Source organism: Archocentrus centrarchus, chromosome 9 (assembly GCF_007364275.1).
Source record: "Archocentrus centrarchus isolate MPI-CPG fArcCen1 chromosome 9, fArcCen1, whole genome shotgun sequence".
NCBI classification, from domain to species: Eukaryota; Metazoa; Chordata; class Actinopteri; order Cichliformes; family Cichlidae; genus Archocentrus; species Archocentrus centrarchus.
In genome coordinates, this window is record NC_044354.1 from 15,156,190 (window position 1) to 15,176,129 (window position 19,940).

General features: G+C 40.9%; 2 protein-coding genes across 2 annotated transcripts; one reads left to right on the forward strand and one right to left on the reverse strand.

Moving 5' to 3' along the window:
• Nucleotides 1–96: 96 nt before the first annotated feature.
• srrd (SRR1 domain containing) lies at nucleotides 97–2,171 on the reverse strand. The gene is made up of 6 exons (XM_030737096.1): nucleotides 1,886–2,171; nucleotides 1,744–1,784; nucleotides 1,456–1,649; nucleotides 1,261–1,359; nucleotides 836–987; nucleotides 97–744 (listed from the first exon to the last, which is right to left on the reverse strand). The coding sequence occupies exons 1-6, from the start codon at nucleotides 2,026–2,028 to the stop codon at nucleotides 504–506; spliced, it is 870 nt and encodes a 289-aa protein (XP_030592956.1). The 5' UTR covers nucleotides 2,029–2,171; the 3' UTR covers nucleotides 97–503.
• A 353-nt stretch (nucleotides 2,172–2,524) lies between these two features.
• tfip11 (tuftelin interacting protein 11) lies at nucleotides 2,525–10,379 on the forward strand. The gene is made up of 15 exons (XM_030737464.1): nucleotides 2,525–2,647; nucleotides 4,617–4,824; nucleotides 4,917–5,091; nucleotides 5,188–5,344; nucleotides 5,446–5,573; nucleotides 5,676–5,837; nucleotides 6,026–6,217; nucleotides 6,339–6,518; nucleotides 6,783–6,917; nucleotides 7,005–7,108; nucleotides 7,226–7,394; nucleotides 7,512–7,755; nucleotides 8,196–8,338; nucleotides 9,032–9,197; nucleotides 9,894–10,379. The coding sequence occupies exons 2-15, from the start codon at nucleotides 4,619–4,621 to the stop codon at nucleotides 10,238–10,240; spliced, it is 2,508 nt and encodes an 835-aa protein (XP_030593324.1). The 5' UTR covers nucleotides 2,525–2,647; nucleotides 4,617–4,618; the 3' UTR covers nucleotides 10,241–10,379.
• Nucleotides 10,380–19,940: the final 9,561 nt, after the last annotated feature.

Sequence of the window (19,940 nt, forward strand, 5' to 3'; positions counted from 1 at the left end):
CACAGCACCAGAAATAAGAAAATTTTACAGGGTGTCTCAATTCTCTTAAAGGATCTTACTGCTGAATAAACCTGAGGATCTATTATCTTAATTTCCAACTCCATATTTTTATTCTTGTACTCGAGTAGACTGTGTAATCGACAGTTCAAAATAATCCCTATTTATCTTATACAAGGCTTTGGTGCAGCCACTTGATCCCTGTCTGGAGATGCGCTCTGTAGCTCCCCTTCCTTAAAGCCAGCTTTCTTCTTATTGGCTTCTCCTTTCAAACAGAATTTGAACAGTAGGTAGGAGGAGCTTCTGTCCTCACAGATATTGACGATCATATTAAAGATCTCTGATGGTCTTAAACCTAGAGTCTGAAGCCTTTTGGCTCATGGAAAAACTTTATGCCCATATTAAATATGGACATCCATCCAAACATAACTAAAAACACGAGGTCCCTTTTAAAAAAACTTGTTATATGAATAACAACAGAACATGTCCATTATCCAGCTCCAGTCTCAGCTCTGAGTTTCCTTCAGTATAATCTCCAAATCGGAGCTGTGCTGGTACAGTGGTTCAGGTGGGTCTGTCCAGGTAGGCTGTGGAAGTCTGTTAAGGCTGTTGGAAGGAAAGGTGATGACTGCGGAGTCATTGAAGACGTCAATCAGACGAGATGGGCAAGGAAGCTTTCTCTCCACACTAAAATCCACGGCCTTACTGATGTAGCTGTAGTCCCGCTTGAACTCTTTCTCAGTGGTCCTGTTGGTGAAACAGACAGCAAACATCACTTCATCTCTACTCCACTTGCTTAAATGTCATTTCCATCATGCACGTGTCATCTCGTACAAACCTTTCCCTCATGCCACTGAAGCTGTTCCCAATGATTACCATCAGTGGGAGACACTGTGTGCTCCAGTTTTTCCACAGAAGGTTGTTGTACAGGGCTTTCCCACAATGCATCAGGTAAAAAAATGTGGGATTGTTGGCCAAACGTTTCCCCTCCTGTACAATGCAGAGAGACAGGGCCCTGCCTTTATGCACCGAGTCACACACTGTTTGCATAATTTACTCCCCTAAACAATGTTGTCATCCCCATAAGCTCATTTTCACACAATATGGATGTGTGACAGAATCTGAAGAGTTATGGTTTGATTTTAAAAATGGTTGCAACTTGGCAGAATTGTAACGTTCTGTGTATTAAATGGCTTTGTGCTGTTTGCAATAATAACAGTAATAACAGTTTCTCACAAAAAACATGAGGGAGCAGCAACTGACCTCATTTTCTGTGAGTACAGTCAGACCTAGCTCTCTCAAAACATCCATCTCTGCAGAGGAGAATGCGGGATCATAGACTGAGCAGTCCTTTAGAGGAATCTAAAGAGAAATTAACGGGGAAACATAATATATATATAACAAGCAAAGTCTCGCGTGAGAGTTTGTCATCTAACTGATGATGAAGCCTCTCCTGACCTCTCCAGCATCCAGCAAAAGCAGCAACATGGCAAGCTGGTAGCGGGATGCGACACAAGAGGAAAACGGGCCGAGGCCATAGCACACACACTCGAGCCGTTGGCATGACCTGCCTTCTCTGACCGGTCGGTCCTTAGTGTCCGTGTCCTCTGGAGGTTTTGAGACAGATGCTGATGCCGCTACCAACAGCTGCTCTAAAGACAAAATGACAAAAGTACAGTACATACACACAGAGAGAGCTGCAGCCCAGTGTTTGCTGTTAACTCCACTTGTCAAAGCAAAACTCACGTTTCCAATCGTGCCAAAATTCTTCGCATCTTAGTTCAGACCTACAAAGGCGGAATAAAAGCAGAGTTATAGGACTTTGCAAAAGACGCAGAGGAAGGTGAGACATCCTAGGTGTTGCTGTTGAGCTGGACGAATTTCATACACTGTGTCTCTGATGCGTTTAACAGTTTTCCCGACATCCAGAGGTTCCTGGCCGCCTGCTACAGACACCTGGAGTGATTTAGAGCTTCTTGATGCACCTTTTCGCCGCCGAGCCACCTGCCACTCGCCTCCGCAGTCCGACATTTATTCTAACTCACCGGTACCTTGTGCATCAATAGACCTACAAGTAACTGACATGAACAAAAAAAAAAACTTGTTTAATTACAAAGGTATAAAAGGGTTTTTTCAGTAGGCGACTCTCTGTGACCCTGCCACACGTGGGAATAATTTAGGTGTACCACGCGTTTCCTCTTCCGGGGTTACGCCAAATTTTGTAGTCCATATAAAATGATCCTCCTGGTGGTAGTGTCGAAAAGAATAAATGACTTAAGAAATAATGCGAAAGTCGGCTAATCTGAAGAAATAGCGAGAAAGAAATTAGTGAACATTTGTTACATATACATAATATATTTATTATTATTATTATTATTATTATTATTATTATTATTATTATTATTATTATTATTATTATTATTATGAAGCATAGGTGTTGCAAAATTAATGAGATAAACGCAGCTTGGCCCTTTCAGTCTTTGCTAAGAAAATTATTTTCGGGGTACAGGTTTTGGTGTAACACCATACCGGAAGCACTTGTGTTTTCGTGCTCCAAACGAAGAGGCTACTCCTGGGGATTACGTCTCATCGTATTTACAAGAAAGCATGTACAACTGATTTCCACGTCGAGATTTATATAACTCTTCAGGTATGTTAGATAACAGGGCGTTTAAATTGTTTCTCGGCACTCAAGTTTGTCATGTATAGCCAAGTTATGTTACTGTGGCTAGCTAACGTTAGCTGTAGCTAGTAGCTTATGCTGCGTCTCCTCCATAGAGGCCAGTTTGTTCAGTGTAGGAAATTAACTAACCAGATATTTTGATATGGTAGTGTGTATGTTTACAATGTCTCTCTATAATATATATCTTTCCTTTGAATTTACTAATCTATTTTTTGCGAGACTGTTGTGGATCTGGTATCTGCAGCAGCAGAGCCGGCTGTTACAGCTTCAAAGTGTGGACGAATCAGGGCAGATAGGATGTTCTCAGACGTGAGAGTGAAAGTAGGGAGCAGGTGTAATAGAGCCTGGAGAAGTGGAGGTATACTTTGGAGAGAAGAGGAATGAAATTCAGTAGAAGCAAGATAGAATGCATGTGTGGGGATGAGAGGAAGATAGGTGGAAAGGTGAACCTGCAAGGAGCACACGTAGTGAAGGTAGATGAGTTTAAATACGTGGGGTCAACTATCCCAAGCAATGGACAGTGCACAAGAGAGGTGAGGAAAGGTGTGCAGGCAGGGTGGAGTTGAGTGTTGTGATTTGTGACAAAAAGATACCAGTAAAGTATACTTTTTTGCTATTTTATTTTATTCTATTGAATTTTAGTTTTAGTTTTTAGTTTAGTTATTTGTTCTTACTCATCCTTTTCATTTTTTCTCTGTATTGAGCTGCTGTAATGCACAAATTTCCCCGTCGTGGGATCATTAAAGTTTTATCTTATCTTATCTTATCTTAAGAGTGAAAGGGAAGGTTTACAAAATGGTAGTGAGACCTGCTGTGTAGTTTGGAGATGGTGGCACTGACAAAAGACAGGAAGCTGAGCTGAAGATTTTCATTGGGAGAGACCAGAATGGACAGTATTAGAAATTGTACTATAAAAATAAAAGTTAATACAGTTAATCATTGTAGTTTAATTATCCACGTTATTTCCTTTTGTATACCAATCTTCTTCTACTTGCTCTGCAGTGTAGTGGTTTACACATTTGCCTATCAAGTGAAAGATCCACAGATGGATCCCGGTGGGGAGACACAAATCCATTTGGAGTTGTCAGGAAGAACATCTAGTGTAAAAACTCCACTACCCACTGTGGTGACCACTTGTGAATAAGGCAGCAGTCAAAAGTAGTTTTATACCAATCTTTTTATGTGTTTTTTTTTTTTTTTTTTGTGCAATTCTCCTTTGTCTTTGTGCAGTAGTGGGCTTCACACACCCTAACAAGAAGGAATAATTCTGATTTATGTTTACTGTATTGTGCTTGAGCAAAAATGATATTACATTGGTGGACTGCGGATGTGCTTTACATGTGATAAACATGTGTTAAAGGCCAGAGGATTCCCCTCACTTCTTGTCTGGCAGCTCTGTAGAGGGTTTTATTAGAGCTCAGTCACAGTTTTATAAACTAAAATAATAAAGACAAATTTGAAGTCTCTCAGTTGTTTTTTTTTTTTTTTCTTCTTCAGATAACCACAACAAAATGAGTATATCAGAGGAACAGCTCAGGTTGAGCAGTTTGAAGAGAAACTTAGAAAGGCAAGGCTGGGATGGTTTGGAAATTTGCAGAGGAGAGATAGTGGATATATTGGGCAAAGGATATTCAATATTGAGCTGCCAGGTAGACAGAAAAGAGGAAGACCACAGAGAAGATTCATGGATATAGTGAAGGAGGACATGCAAAGGGTTAGTGTGACAGAGGAGGACGCTAGGCAGAGGGTGAGATTGAGGCAGATGATCTGCTTTGGTGACCTCTAAAGGGAGCAGCCGAAAGAAGGAAAAGCGTATAGCTCCAATGCATTACAATGTTTTATTAAAAATTTGAAACATATTAACTGAGCTGAGTTAAATTCATTTGAAGTTTTTTTGCTTTAGCCCACCTGTGATTTTATTTATTATGATCTCCAGAGATGTCCATGTCCCACCTATATGGGCGGAGAGATGAGGAGGAGGAGGGTGTGGAGGTTGAGAGCTTTGAGGTGACAGAATGGGACCTGGCCAATGAGTTTAACCCAGACCGCCACAGACACAGGCAGACCAAGGAACAGGCCACCTATGGCATCTGGGCTGACAGGGATTCAGACGAAGATGAGAGGCCCAGCTTTGGTGGCAAGAGGTGAGCTGTGGGTTTGTTTTTGCTGCTGCCCATAATATTAACTTCAGCCATTACTAACAGATTAAGTTTGCTGTTTGTGTTTTTATTGCTAGATCTAAAGACTACACTGCCCCAGTGAGCTTTGTGAGTGCTGGTCTGCGAAAGACTGCAGCAGAGGAGAAACAGCTTAAAGGGGAAGGAGACTCTGATGACTCTGATGATGATGCTCCTGCAGCTCCTGCAGCTCCTCCACCTCCTCGTGGCACTGCACCCAAAAAACTCCAGATGGTAGACTTTCATTATATGTGATTTGTTTTTGTGCCAATTGCAAATAAATATCTTAACAGAAATTTGTAACAATGGTATACTTCATTGTTTTGCCAGGGTAATTTTCGTGGGAATCAGTCACAGAGATTTGCTGGTGGCATACAGTCTGGTCAAGGCATTGGTAGCTGGGAGAAGCACACTAGGGGAATTGGACAGAAACTATTGCAGAAAATGGGCTACCAACCAGGAAAAGGCCTGGGAAAGAATGCTCAAGGTAGGAAAGGCTGAGGAGGTGACATTATTAAGATATTTTGGAATATTGTGTGTATTTTGGGACTGATATACTTTGTTTTTCCACACTTTTCATTGCTGCAGGTATTGTAAACCCCATTGAAGCAAAAGTTCGTAAGGGAAAGGGGGCAGTCGGTGCCTATGGAAACGAGCGAACCCAACAGAGTCTTCAAGATTTTCCTGTGGTGGACTCTGATGAAGAGGAGGAAAAGGTAAGGTGTTGACAAAAGTTGCCATTGGCTTTTTCTATGTGTAAGCAGACACTGAATTGTAGAGTCATTTTTTGACATTAGTCTAAAATTGTGCTGATGTAGGAGTTCCAGAAGGAGCTGGGCCAGTGGCGTAAGGATCCTGCAGGGTTGGGAGGAAAGAAGAAACCCAAGTACTCCTACAGAACTGCAGATGAGCTCAGAGCTAAAGGCAAAGTGGCAGGGCGGACCACAGCAGCATCTGCTGGGGAGCTGGCACAGGTTAAGGTATGAATGCTTTAAGGGCACTGTGGCATGGCTGTAGTTTTATAATAAGCTTTAGGAACTAAATTTAATTGTAGTCAGTGCTAGACTCTGTGGATGAAATTGTTCATTCTATCAGTGTAAGTATATACACCTGCTATTATTGTTTTTTTTTTCAATTTTCTTCACCCCATACCTGCTCCGGTGTCTAGGTGATAGACATGACTGGAAGAGAGCAGAAAGTATACTACAGTTACAGCCAGATATCCAACAAGCACAGCGTTCCTGATGAAGGTCCACCAAGCATGTCTACTCGGGATCAGAAGGGATCATGCTTTTCTCTCCCTGAGCTTGAACATAATCTTCAGCTATTGATAGACCTTACAGAACAGGACATATTACAGGTGTGAAGAAACCAGAATTGTTTTTCCAAATATATTTGGCTACAACATTATACCTCCTTTTGGATCAGCAAACCGAGGCTTGCTTTATAATTCTGCGGTTTTATATATTACTCTTCTGTAGTCTGCCAGACGCCTGCAGCATGAAAAAGACGTAGTTGTGTCTCTGAGCCACGAGTCAAGAGCATTGCAGAGCAGACTGGATACAGAGCAAGATGCCATCCAGAGAATGGAAGCTGTGCTGGCCTTAGTGGAGCGTTTTCCTTCTGGGGAGACGCCACCAGGGGAGGGCCCGACTCTGCAGGTGCATATACAACAAACACAGACTAACTACACCTTTTTAGAATTTATTATTTATTTGTATAGCCCAGTATTAAACGAAAAGGTTCAAAAGGGTCAGCATGTATAAAACAGGTTAAATCAGGAGGAAAAAAGCAATATAAAAACACACACAAAGCTTCTAAAAAAGACAAAATGAGAAGAGGATGGAGAGACAGCACACTGAGTCCTTGCTCAGTTTTCACATATCCATTTTGTTCCTCTTTGTGCTTTACTTCTCTTTGCTCAGGAGTGTGCCCAGATCTTTGAGACCTTACAAACAGATTATTATGAAGAATACAAGATGATGGGATTAGCCGACCTGGCTGTAGCCGTTGTTCACCCATTACTTAAAGAGAAACTTCATTTCTGGGACCCTCTGAAGGTACGCTTTTGGAATAATTTCTTTTAAGGTAACTATATTCTTCTTACATGTTAATAATGATCTAATAATTAATAATTATTATTTCAGGATAGCTCTTACTGTCTGGAAGATATTGGTCAGTGGAGAGCAATCCTTGAATCTCGAGATATGCACTCCAGTGCCCCAGATTCAAATATGGATCCTTACCACAGGTAAATTTAAACACACAAACATATATTAAGTTAAATAAATGTTGGTTCTATGCGTTGCACCTTTTTTTTTTTTAAACTGCATGTATTCATCAAATGTGTGTTCTGTTTGTGTTCCAGACTCTTATGGGAAGTGTGGATTCCAGTGATGCGGACTTGCGTGTCAGGTTGGCAGCCTCGTATGGTCGGGCCGATGGTGGACTCTGTAGAAGTGTGGGCTCCTCTTCTGCCCCAGTGGATCCTGGATCACCTGCTGGAGCAGCTGATCTTACCCCGATTACAGCGAGAGGCAAGACACACTTTGATCAAGAGAAATATTTTTGATTAGCTCCTATTATTCAGTAGTGAAAAACTGTTTACTGTATGCTACATGTTAAACCTTCTTACTTTGTTTCATGTTTAATAGGTAGATAACTGGAACCCTTTAACCGACACAGTGCCTATCCACTCCTGGATCCACCCCTGGTTGCCTCTGCTCCAGTCACGTCTAGAGCCTCTTTACCCACCAATTAGGAGCAAACTATCCAACGCCTTGCAGCGGTGGCATCCCAGCGATGCCTCAGCTCGCCTTATCCTACAGCCGTGGAAAGATGTTTTCACACCAGGTGCATGGGAGGCCTTCATGGTGAAAAACATCATTCCTAAACTAGGTTTGTCTTCATCAGTGATGACTTTGTGTGTGCTGGGAGGAAAATCAAAGGGGATGAACAACTAAGTAAAAAAAGAACACAATGTAGTTTCATTAATTAAGTTCAGGCACAAGGTGTAATCATCACAAGGATTAAAGCAGTTTGACCAAGATGACAAGAAGCACAGTTACTTATTTAGTTGACCACAGCAAATAGTTGGCCTCATGTTATGCTTATGACATTCACAGGATATACCTTTATAACATATACTCAGTTTAATATGATAGACAACAGAAGATATACACAGACATGAACTTGTGACAGTGATCTTAAGGCTAACTCAAAAGAAACTGTGCTCCAGTGTGCCAAAGCCATGATTGAAACTGTACTTCTCTATGTTTTGTGTCCCAAATATCCTGACTGATTTCTCTTCATGCGGCTGGTCATCTTGCTCTCTGCAGCTTTGTGTCTGGAAGAGCTGGTTATCAACCCTCACCAGCAGCAGATGGAGCCATTTCACTGGGTCATGGACTGGGAGGGCATGCTGTCCCCCTCCAGCCTCGTCTCCCTGCTGGACAAAAACTTTTTCACAAAATGGTTGCAGGTCAGTGAATATACTTGCAAATTAAAATGTACTCAGAACTGAGAGTTTTGATCTTTAATGTAATTGTTTTTTGTATGTGATGCTTTTTTTTTTTTTTTTTTTTTTGGATTACATTTTTATTGTCTTAAGATGCCCCATCTTAAGACAATTTAATTTAACATATTTAAGATTAAGCAAACATAAAACAAAGAACCAAAGAAACCAGGTGCAGAAGGAGGCAAAAGAAAAGAGCAAGATGAGCAGTGAGAGCTCAACAGATGGGAGGGAGGGGGCTTTCAGTACAGTAAAGATTTAAGGTCCTCCACAGCTTGGGCCTAAAGTTTAATTGTGTCATCTTTAGCTGCACGATTCAGGCTGTGGACATTTCAAGATAAGCAATATCAGTAAAAATGAGCAACCATTGCCGTTGAGTAAGGATGTGATGATGTTTCCACCTTGTGGCGACCAGCTTTTTAGTGGCCGTCAAACCGGCTGACAACAGATGTTTCTGGGCTTTATGCAGTTGGGAGTTGGTACGTATTGTTTAAAATCAAAACATATGGGGAAAAATAAAACAGAAATATGCAATATGCTTTAACCATTTTTCAAAAAAGTGAACAGTCAAGGATATTTCCATAACATGTGATTAAAACATGCCAGTTGTCCTTAAGGAAAAAAAAGAAACATGTATATGATGCTTTTTGTTGATTATAGGTCCTGTGTTCATGGCTGAGCAACAGTCCCAACTATGAGGAAATCACGAAGTGGTACCTCGGCTGGAAAAGCATGTTTAGTGACGTCTTGTTGGCTCAGCCCCTCATTAAAGAGAAATTCAATGAGGCTTTGGACATCATGAACCGTGCAGTCTCTTCAGGCATAGGTTCGTACTCCATGATCTGCAGATGTATAATAGATGTATAATAAACACACAAAAATGACTAGACCCTTAGTTAACAAGAAGCACTCCTAGAGCACAAACCAGTATTTGTTTTTAAGGGAACAGTATTATATTTTGTGTGTGTGTGTATGTATACACATACACACACATTTTGTTTTCTTTGTTCTTTTTAAATGTACTTTAAGAAGTTTGGTGTACAGTAAAAAATCAGATAAGGGTAGCGTGACAGATGTTTACTTTGACATAAACATTATGTCGGAGTAGGTAATGAATAATAGGTATTGATTTTTAAATAGCTGGACATGAATAACTTGAGGTTATTACATAATACACTACAGTATATTTCTAACTAGGCACTTTCTTTAAAGATCTAACACACTTTGGGGTCAACTTGAAAGAAAGGAAGATGTGAAATGTAAACGTGAGGTCATGTGACATGATATTTGGATGTAAACTATAATGTGATATTCAGAATGCCCATATACCAGTAAGCCAAATTTTAATGGATTGTTAACATGACCCCACTCTGCACCCATACAAAGTTTTATCAGAATTAATTTAAAACTTTTCAAGCTATGGTATTTATAGACAGAATGACACACACATGCACGCATGCAAACACTACCAAAAACATAGCCTCCTTGGTAGAGGTAACTATAACTTTTTTTGTATTTGCAGGTGGATATATGCAACCTGGAGCAAGAGAGAACATTGCATATCTCACTCAGACAGAGAGACGCAAGGACTTCCAGTATGAAGCAATGCAGGAGCGCAGGGATGCTGAGAGCGTGGCCCACAGAGGGATCAGCACTGGTGTGCCAACTAACTTTAAGGATCTCATCCAGGCCAAGGCAGAGGAGAACAACATCGTCTTCATGCCTTTGGTGGCTAAACGACATGAGGGAAAACAGCTGTACACATTTGGGCGTATTGTGATCTACATAGATCGAGGGGTGGTGTTTGTGCAGGGAGAGAAGACTTGGGTACCCACATCTCTGCAGAGTCTGATCGATATGGCAAAGTGAGCATGGACTGACATACTTATGTCTGACAAGTGTAAAAAAACAAAAAGAGGAAATGTTTGTTTTTTTTAATGTAACTTCACTGTCATTTGTCTCTAAAGTTTTAAAATGTCAAAACTGAATAAATCATTTTTGAATGCAAGATATGAGTCTCACTAGAAAAGTGTCTCCCAAAGAGATCCATGCTGAACAGACAGAAAAACAGCTGAGATAATAGTCTTTAATTTTAACAGTAATTTAATAGCAAGAGGAAGTGAATAAAAATAAATGACTGCGAAACAGAAAACCCTTTAGCTTCCATTCATACACATAGAAAGCTGGGAAAAATGCTTTAAAGTAAAATTACAGTATATTTGTCCTTAATATGGTTGTTGCCAAACCTTTAACTTGCAGCTTTAAGGTTAAGTTTGATCATTTTTTTTAGAGTAGCTTTAAGCGTTTATAACGTGTTCTATATTGTCTCACTCAAACATTCACTGGGAATTAGAAATCGTGTTTGTGTGCTTTGATAATGTAATGCTAGCGATAACAGGAAGGTGGCGCTGCAGCAGCTGCTTTTTCCGGTCTGACAGCTGAACGTTTGCAATAAAATACTGAAACAGATCAGTCCCCAGTGGTAAACATGCTCGTTCTTATATAGCGCTTTATAGTGTTTTATACACCATGTTTTGCATTCACCCATTCATACAAGCACTTCCTTCTACAGCTAAGTACTTACTGTCTTACATCCGCACACATTCATACTCCCAAGGCTGCATCAGAGAGCAACTTGGGGTTCGGTATCTTGCCCAAGGATAATTTGGCATGCAGATTGAAGCATCCAGGAATCAAACCACCAACTTTGAGATTACCACCTGAGACACAGCCACCCCATCTTTTTTAGAGTTTAGGAATTTCATTATTTTTAGTTTCCCGTGTGCTTACTGCATATCATTAGTTGTATTTAACATCACTGGCTTGGTAAGACAAACAACTTATTATTATTAAGTGAATTATCACTCAAAGTATACACTTTTAACCTGAAATAGTATAAAAATGCATATTCTTCTATAGATTGACCAAGACTTCACCATGATGTTTGGAGAGGAGGTGTCGAGCAGATTTTTGGCAAAATGGCCTGCTTTTTTCAAACCTAGGATCCTGACAGAGTGCAGAAAACTGACTTCTAATGAGTACACTGAAGAGCTCTTGTCTGCGCAACCTGACACAGGTGGGTCTGGTTAGTTTGGCTCACTCTTCTCTTTAAAATATCACTTATGTATCATCTGAATGTGTCTTTTTCCTGTTTTTCCTCTAGGCTGGGACAGTGACCTGTCAAGCATTCTACTGTTGATTCACTTGCTTCCATCTACCTCCAAAGGCCATAAGAAGAGTGCCAAAATCAGCTCATGTCAAGCTGTGGACCATGCTGTGAGATATCTGCAGGTATGCAAATCGTACTGTACTTATACAGTTATTCTGATGATCCTACTTCTCATGTTGAAGCACTTTCTTATTGGCTTTGTTAGCTATTTGAATGTAGCTGTGCTATATTTCATGATTTTTATCATTCCTCTTCTTAACATTTTGTCAAAGATGGGAGCCAGTGTTGCAACCTTCCTTGCTGGTGTGGAACTGGGACAGCCCTTCCTCCTGTGTGTTGGTGAAAACAAGAGCAGCATCCAAAGATACTACATCATCATTGATCACAAGGCCATCCCTTGCAAGGCACAGATCTCCTTGGCAGCTTTCGATGAGCTCTTCAAGGCACACTTCATCTTCAGTGTCAAATACCATCAATTCCTCTACAACTTCTATACGTTCATGCAAACCACAGTTTTTAACATTGATGTGGGAAGTGCCAAGGAAAGTCCCAGAGTCAGGGAACTAAGAGCAATATTTTTGCACGACGCTTGAGGTGATAAATATCCTTGGATGCAAATATGTTTCTTTGTTATGTCTGTAAAGCACACCACAAAAGTTCTTTCTTTGGAATCGTTGTGACAGAGGATTCAAAGTTTCAACTATGGTTATATTGAGAGAAAAAATAGGCCAAGTGGGTTGAAAATGGATGAGGCTAGCAAGGATCTTGGACTAAATACAATTCAGTCTTGGTGTCTTGTGAGAAATGCTCCTCTTATTTTTGGTGATGTATTGGAAAGAAATAACTGTTACTGGAATCTGCTGCTCCTCTTTGATACAGACTGTGAATATTGTGTTTTCACCCAATGGAACTAATGGTATGACTTACTATTTGAAACACTTGATTAAGGACCACCACAAGCTATTTTAATCTTTGTTTTCGCAGAAAAGATTGATTTCAAAGCATCATTTCATGCTACATTATCCACGTTGTATGTATGGTGCATGAGATTTGAGGCTAAACATATATTTTTTTTTAAAGATCAGTGAAAATTTTCAAAAATATCACAAAAGCATTGATTAAGCAACACCAGAGACAGCTTGCTTACCACTGGGAGAATTTTGATTTTCAGAGATTTGAGTGTGGTCCAGTGAAGACAGAAATTATTAATAGCTTGGACGGAGGTGAGGTTTTAACTTCTGCTTGTAATGTAAGCACATACTGTGCCAACCACTAATTGGATGAAAAACTATGGAACCGAATATCAGATTGGTATGTTTGTTTGTACTGGAACAAAAACAGAAATACCTATTTTCAGAAAAGTCACCAACATCATTGTACATGATGAGCAAGCTTTCATTTTGACTTGCAGAGCGCGCACTCTTTATTTTGATAATCATTTCAATGCATACTGTATCAATGAGAGAGCGGATTCATTTTCTGTTTTTCCAGTTAAGGCCTTGGTTTATTACAGACCGTATGACAAGCAATTTTCTAATGAAATGTGTGAAAAAAACATACATTGTGCCACATTACCATATTGTGTGACTTCTGTTGTAGCTATTGCAAAGCCAGTCTTGTTTTATGTGGTGTGCTTGTTTGGAAGACAGGTAGATTCAAACTGTAACTTGTGTGGTTTTCATTGTAAATTCAAGTGGCATCTTTTGTTTTTGGAAGTGAATTTGGGAATTATTAATGGGATTATTCATTGACTACCAGTAGTATTTTAAAAATTCAGATTTCTATGCGCAGCTATATTTAACACTTTCCATTGAGTTAATATATTTTGAACCTTATTCAGTGTTAGATGGTGTTAACTTTTGACACTACACACTAGTGTTAGGTAAATTCAATTCAGTTTAATTTATATAGCACCAAATCACAACAGTTGCCTCAAGGCGCTTTGTATTGTGGGTAAAGACCCTGCAATAATACAGAGAAAACCCAACAGTCAAAATGACCCCCTATGAGCAGCACTTGGCGACAATGGGAAGGAAAAACTCCCTTTTAACAGGAAGAAACCTCCAGCAGAACCAGGCTCAGGGAGGGTCAGTCATCTGCTGTAACCGGTTGGGCTGAGGGGAGAGAGACAGGACAAAAGACATGCTGTGGAATAGAGACAGAGATTAATAACAATTAATGATTAAATGCAGAGTGGAGTGTAAACAAAGTAAATAAGGTGAATGAAAAGAAACAGTGCATCATATGAACCCCCCCAGCAGCCTAGGCCTATAGCAGCATAACAAAGGGTCCCCTGATCCAGCCCTAACTATAAGCATGATCAAAAAGGAAAGTTTTAAGCCTAATCTTAAAAATAGAGAGGGTGTCCGTATCCCCTGAATTCAATCTGGGAGCTGGTTCCACAGAAGAGGGGCCTGAAAGCTGAAGGCTCTGCCTTCCTTTATACTCTTAAGTATCCTAGGAACCACAAGTAAGCCAGCAGTCTGAGAGCAAAGTGCTCTATTAGGGTGATATGTGACTATAAGGTCTTTGAGATAAGATGGGGCCTGATTATTCAAGACCTTATATGTGAGGAGAAGTATTTTAAATTCTATTCTAGATTTAACAGGGAGCCAGTGAAGAGAAGCCAATATGGGAGAAATCTGCTCTCTCTTTCTAGCCCCTGTCAGTACTCATAGCTGCAGCATTTTGCAGCAACTGAAGGCTTTTCAGGGAGCTTTTAGGACAGCCTGATAATAATGAATTACAATAGTCCAGCCTAGAAGTAATAAATGCATGAATTAGCTTTTCAGCATCAGTCTGAGAAAGGATGTTTCTAATTTTAGAAATATTGAGCAAATGCAAAAAAGTGCATTGAAGGACATATCCTGGTCAAAAATGACTCCAAGGTTTCTCACAGTGTTACTGAAGGCCAAAGTAATGCCATCCAGAGTAAGTATCTGTTTGACACCATGTTTCTAAGATTTGTGGGGCCGAGTGCAAGAATTTCAGTTTTATCCGAGGTTAGAAGCAGGAAATTAGAGGTCATCCAGGCCTTAATGTCTCTAAGGCAATCCTGCAGTTTAACTAATTGATGTGCGTCATCTGGCTTCATTGAATCTAACACTGATGTGTGTTAGAGTTCAACTATTGAGAGTGTTGTTTCAACTCTAACACAGTGTTAACTGTTTAACACTTTCAAAAGTGTTATTTTAACTCGATCTAGAGTCGACCAATATACACATTTGAAAGTGTTAATTCAACTCCCTAAGAGCTGAATTAACATTTCCAAATTTGCTGTGCAGCGGTGGAAAATTTCCCGTATTTTTAAATACAAAAACTTGACAGGTATGACCTCCACCGTTAGCCAGGGTTTGAGACCACTGTTACCAGCCGGCACCGCGAGGAGGTGGTGGTAGGACTTTGCACGGCCTTAAATTTAGAGTGTCCAATTAAGCTAAATTACAATAAGATTGCCTTTATTATTATCCTAGAATTTAGAGTATCCAATTAAATTCACCCCCCAAAAAACGAGAGGGGGGGGGGGAGAAAGAAAGAAAGGGACAGAGGAGAGGTCAAAGTCAAGGAGATGGATTCAAGGTGGTGGCAGACGAGGTGAGCTTTGTTTAAGGTCAAGAAGCAGCAGAATTCCTCTGGAAAAACTTGAAGCGTTTCTTCTTTTTCAAGCAGTGCTCATGCAGATCTTTGTGCTGCAGGATGATGGTATGCAGATCACTGACACATTCTGCCTTCTGCTCTTCGAGTTTCTTGTACCTTATATTGAGTTCTGCAATTTTTTCTTGCAGTTTTTTGTTTTTCTCCGTAAGATCTCTGTTTCTCTTTTCAGAGTCCTGGAGACCATCTTGCAGCTGTTTCTGTGCTTTGGAGAGTTCTTCTTTCTCCTTCAGCGCTTGTGCGTATTTTTCCTCACTTTCACTGAGCTTGCACTGCATTTTTGCGTGCTTTTCTTCCATCTTTTGGAGAATTGCTCTTTGCTTGGCTTCCATTTGTTTAAGCACTTCCGCATTGCTTTGTTGGTCTTGGTGAAGCAATCCATATAAGGTTTTATTTTGTGTCCTCATATCCTCTAATTTCACCTGCACCACCCTGTGCCTCTTTTCGGTGTCTTCAAGTCTTGATTTGACTTCTGAGTGTTTCATTTTCAGTGCTCTCTTCTCTTGCAGTATAGTTTCTTTCTTCCCCAAGGCTAGATCGAGCTTTTCTTGCAGGCTTTCATTTTTGCCCTCCATCTCTTGGAGCTTGGATTTCAAGTTTGCGCATTTTGCGCCCTGTTGTTCCTGATCTAAAAGCAGCTCTGTGTTTTTCTTAAGCACTTCATTAAACTTTTGTTCCAAGCCTTCATTTTTCTTCTCTATGTCTTGGAGCTTGCATTCCAGGTCTGCGCATTTCGCATCCTTCTCTTTCACCACGTCTTTTGCTTCCTTCAGCAGCGCTTGCAGCTCTTGGATTCTTGACTCCGCGGCTCGGAGCTTGCTGGACATGTCGCTGAATCTAGTTTCATCCACCTGACGTATCTCCTCCTGCACACGGTGTTCAGATGCAATTGTGAGGGATTCAGGCGGATCCTTACTGCCAAGGGAGTCGGCGTCAGTGTCAACTGATACATTTTGCCAAAAACCCCAGTAATGGCTGTCGATTTGAGGGTCAAGGGGGATCTCTAGCACATCACCCCATTCAAGGGGGATTCCTGACTGATCACCCCAGTCAAAGAGGTCAGCGTTGCTCTCTCTTGACTCCTGAGACATGTTGATGCTCTCGGTTGACTCCTATGGATTCAAATCTTTCAAAAATCTTCCTTAGCAGGTGCTGAACTCAAGAGTGCTGCAAACAAACTGAATTTTGATTCTATTCCCTGCAACGCCTCAAACTCAATAAGATAGAATGAGATGTCATAATCTAATGTAACAGTTCTTTATAAGGTCAACATTCCATATCCATTCTAGTGTAACAGTTAATATTGTATTGGGTTCCACTTGTCATTACCTTTCATTTTGGGTTTATGCATAGCGGGTGAAACGGCGCCATCTCTTGGTGGTTAGCCGCGATAAGGGTAGTGGACACAGGGACCTCGTTGCCAGTATATGGGAGAAGAGCACGAGGTGGGTTCGCTGATATTAGCACTGTGGTAAAATGTTGTGTATTATTGCTGTATGTTCGTATATGATCACTGGCTAACTGTAATATGTACTTATATCAACCAGGACACTAATGAGTTGCATATTGTACCTTTGATGAGATTAATAACATTGTAACACACAGTTGGAAAAGTTCGCTAGCCAGATGCTAATGGAAAATGCCATTCCTCGTAAGGTGCTGTACCCAGGGGCGCAGCTATATACTTTCTGAGGTATATGCGGACACATTTTTAGCCCCCCCCCCTTCCAGGGGCAGGTGTGGTAATGCTATTTAGCAAGCTATAACCGCTAAAAGCTGCTCCTGCTTGTTAATTGAGTGAAGGGGCCTACACATGTAACCAGAAAGCACATCTAAAGCCTAATCCCAGTCTTTGTGAACCTGTAGTTAGGTTTCTCGAGGTGCATGTCATTTTTCTTGAAGGCCTTTCACAGCTCCACTGGTGCTGAAAACTAATGTTTGACGATGGCTTTCTGAATACAAGTGGGGCTGCAACTATCAATTATTTTAGTAATCGAGTATTGTATCGATTATTCCATCAATTAATCAAGTAATTGGATAAGAAATCATTTTTCATACTAACAATTCATCTGCACATTTTAACTTCCATACTGCAGTTTTTCTCTATCACCTGTGTCAGACTCAAGGCCTGCGGGCCACTTCCAGCCCACGATCTAATTTTATACGGCCAGCAAGATGATTTCATATAGTTATTATTAATAGCCCACAGGTAAATGTGCTCCCACCACTTATACTACAAATCCCACAATGCACTGCAACAGCTGCCGGCAGGTTAAGAACTGTATGCTATCCTGTTTTCCGTATTGCCGATTGATCAGTGATCAGCGGATAAAACATCAGTCAGCACTTTTTACAGTGACATTTAAGCTGCCTGACTCCCCAAAAATGACCAAACGAAAAGTGAAAAACAGGGATTTTACAAACAGGTGGGAGGCAAAAGACCTGAACGCTGACATCGGAGGTAAACCATCTGTCTCTTTTCCTTACTTGCGCTGCGGGGAAAAGAGCTGATTGGTGGGACAGATACGAAGAAGATGAAGAGGGAGACCTGCACAGGTGAGCTGACAGTGCATCACTGCGTCACACAGCAGGAAACGGTGCGCAACAAAGTCCTGAAGACAGAACGTGTCATAAACACCGAAACACAAACGCGGATCATTATAAGAGGTTTAAATCACAGCAGTTTCAGTCTTTTCTGGAGTAAATAGCTTCTGAATTTGGTGATGTGCCTTATTACACAGGTGGGATGAGCTGCCTGAGGAAATCTGTCAGTTCATAGAAAGTGAAGGAAACAGCACCAAACAATCACACAAACCAAATATTCTGAAGGAGACACTTGATACTGTGGGGGAGGCGGGGGATCACCAAACAATCGCACAAACCAAACCACAATAGTGTGATTACCACCAGATTGTGATTATAGTGATCGTTCTGGTGGCTACAGCTGATGTAAGGAAAAAATAGCAGCTGACATTCTCTGCACAGCCGGTAAAACCACACAGACAATGGAGGCGTGGAAAAAACTTGTCAGTGATGATCCACTCGTGTTAAATCATGCCTGAAATTTTCATTTGATCTTCGTTTTTCTTCTTACTCTTCTTACTCATTCATGCTGGTTGTCATTTCGATTTCTGTAGCCGCGAAATCAAGTGCGCGCATGACCTTAGGGACATCAAACGTGCACATTGTTAACTTTCCCTGCGCTGTGGTAGATTGTAAATTGCAGTGAAATAATTCAGGCGTAAGCAGCGATAAAAGCAGCTCCTGTTTGCTAAATGCAGTGACAGCAGAGCTCCGAAAGTGAACCGGTGAAATCCTCAGCCCGACTAGAGGGCGTCTCAGACACACACACACACACACACACACACACACACACACACACACACACCATCCGCATTCTCTCAGCATTTACTGTGTTCATGTGTGCAGATCACTTATTCATGGACTTATAAAATACAAGACTTCTATGACATAACTTACTGACTGTCTTTAAACGGGAACAGGAGGTGGGGAGGTGAGGGAGTGCAAGGGCTCCTAATCCGCGCCGGGCCTCTGTTATTGATCATGTCATATGCACAGCCGTTAAATACAGAAAATGCAACTACAGAAATATTTTCCCACATCGTTTTGGCGCCCCCCTCTTGTGCGGCACCCCTATGCATTGCATATGGTGCATACCCCCTTTTTGCGCCACTGGCTGTACCCGATGATGAGCCCATGATTCTGACCAGTACATGTTCCGTTCCATGCAGGTATTTATTTCATGATATTGTATTTTATTTCAATATAAATGTATTAGACCTTATTGTTTGCCAGTGTATGGGAGAAGAGCACGAGGTGCTGTACCCGATGATGAGCCCATGATTCTGACCAGTACATGTTCCGTTCCATGCAGATAAAGTCAGCATTCATCTCATCCTGTCTTCTGATTATCATTGAACACAACGCAGACACAAACTATACGACGAATGAAAACACAGAACTGGGTTATGATTATTTGGACCGAGCTGAATTAATACACGGCCAAGTTCAGCACGGTTACACTAGCAAGCAGATTCAACAAACTGAGTTTAAAAACAGACTCTGAGTTGACCAACTCTGAGATTGGCAACTCTGAGTTTCCCCTTACAGAACAGTGGATCAGAGTTAGTTCATTCAACCCTTGAGTATGATCACCCTGATTCAGCGCGTGTGTGAGTAAGGAAAGAAAGCCATCATCAATGGAACTCTGATAGCAGGAGTCACCATGGCAACAGGTAAATAAAGAGCAGAGCCTTCATTTTATTCTGATGGATGGAGGATCGCACGTGTCAGTGCGGAGCATGACGAGTCACTAATCAGCCTGACCCACTCTGACATCATCATAGACAGAATAAAAGTTTGTTATAAAATATATCATTTCTATTATCATGTCTGCTGTCATCATTTACACAACTTGAATCTCCATCAGGTGAAGCTGAATACCTAATTTTACATTTGATTTATCAAATCCAATTCGGACAAACTGCAGGAGACAGAAAGAGAAGAGAAGAATGTGGAGAAACAGCTCAGACTGAGTTTACTGACCGGCCTGTGTGTTAGTGAATGAGACAGCAGCAGACCCCGGGGGAGCTGACCTCAGGCCAGTTTGTTACTTAATAAAAACTGTTTCTGCTGCAGTTTATGACAGTTCAGTTTATGGCCATTTATTTGCTCAAATAATTAAACAATAAAAATGGAATCTATTGATGGCATAGCAACCTCACT

Bases quoted from the DNA above. Each gene is read 5' to 3' on its own strand.
- tfip11 (XM_030737464.1), top strand. From the start codon at position 4,619: ATGTCCATGTCCCACCTATATGGGCGGAGAGATGAGGAGGAGGAGGGT. The intron at 5,574-5,675 runs GTAAGGTGTTGA...GTGCTGATGTAG, and splicing joins CTGATGAAGAGGAGGAAAAG to GAGTTCCAGAAGGAGCTGGG. The intron at 5,838-6,025 runs GTATGAATGCTT...TCCGGTGTCTAG, and splicing joins GGGAGCTGGCACAGGTTAAG to GTGATAGACATGACTGGAAG.
- srrd (XM_030737096.1), bottom strand. From the start codon at position 2,028: ATGTCGGACTGCGGAGGCGAGTGGCAGGTGGCTCGGCGGCGAAAAGGT. The intron at 1,785-1,885 runs GTATGAAATTCG...CCGCCTTTGTAG, and splicing joins AAACGCATCAGAGACACAGT to GTCTGAACTAAGATGCGAAG. The intron at 988-1,260 runs GTCAGTTGCTGC...TGCATTGTACAG, and splicing joins CTGTACTCACAGAAAATGAG to GAGGGGAAACGTTTGGCCAA.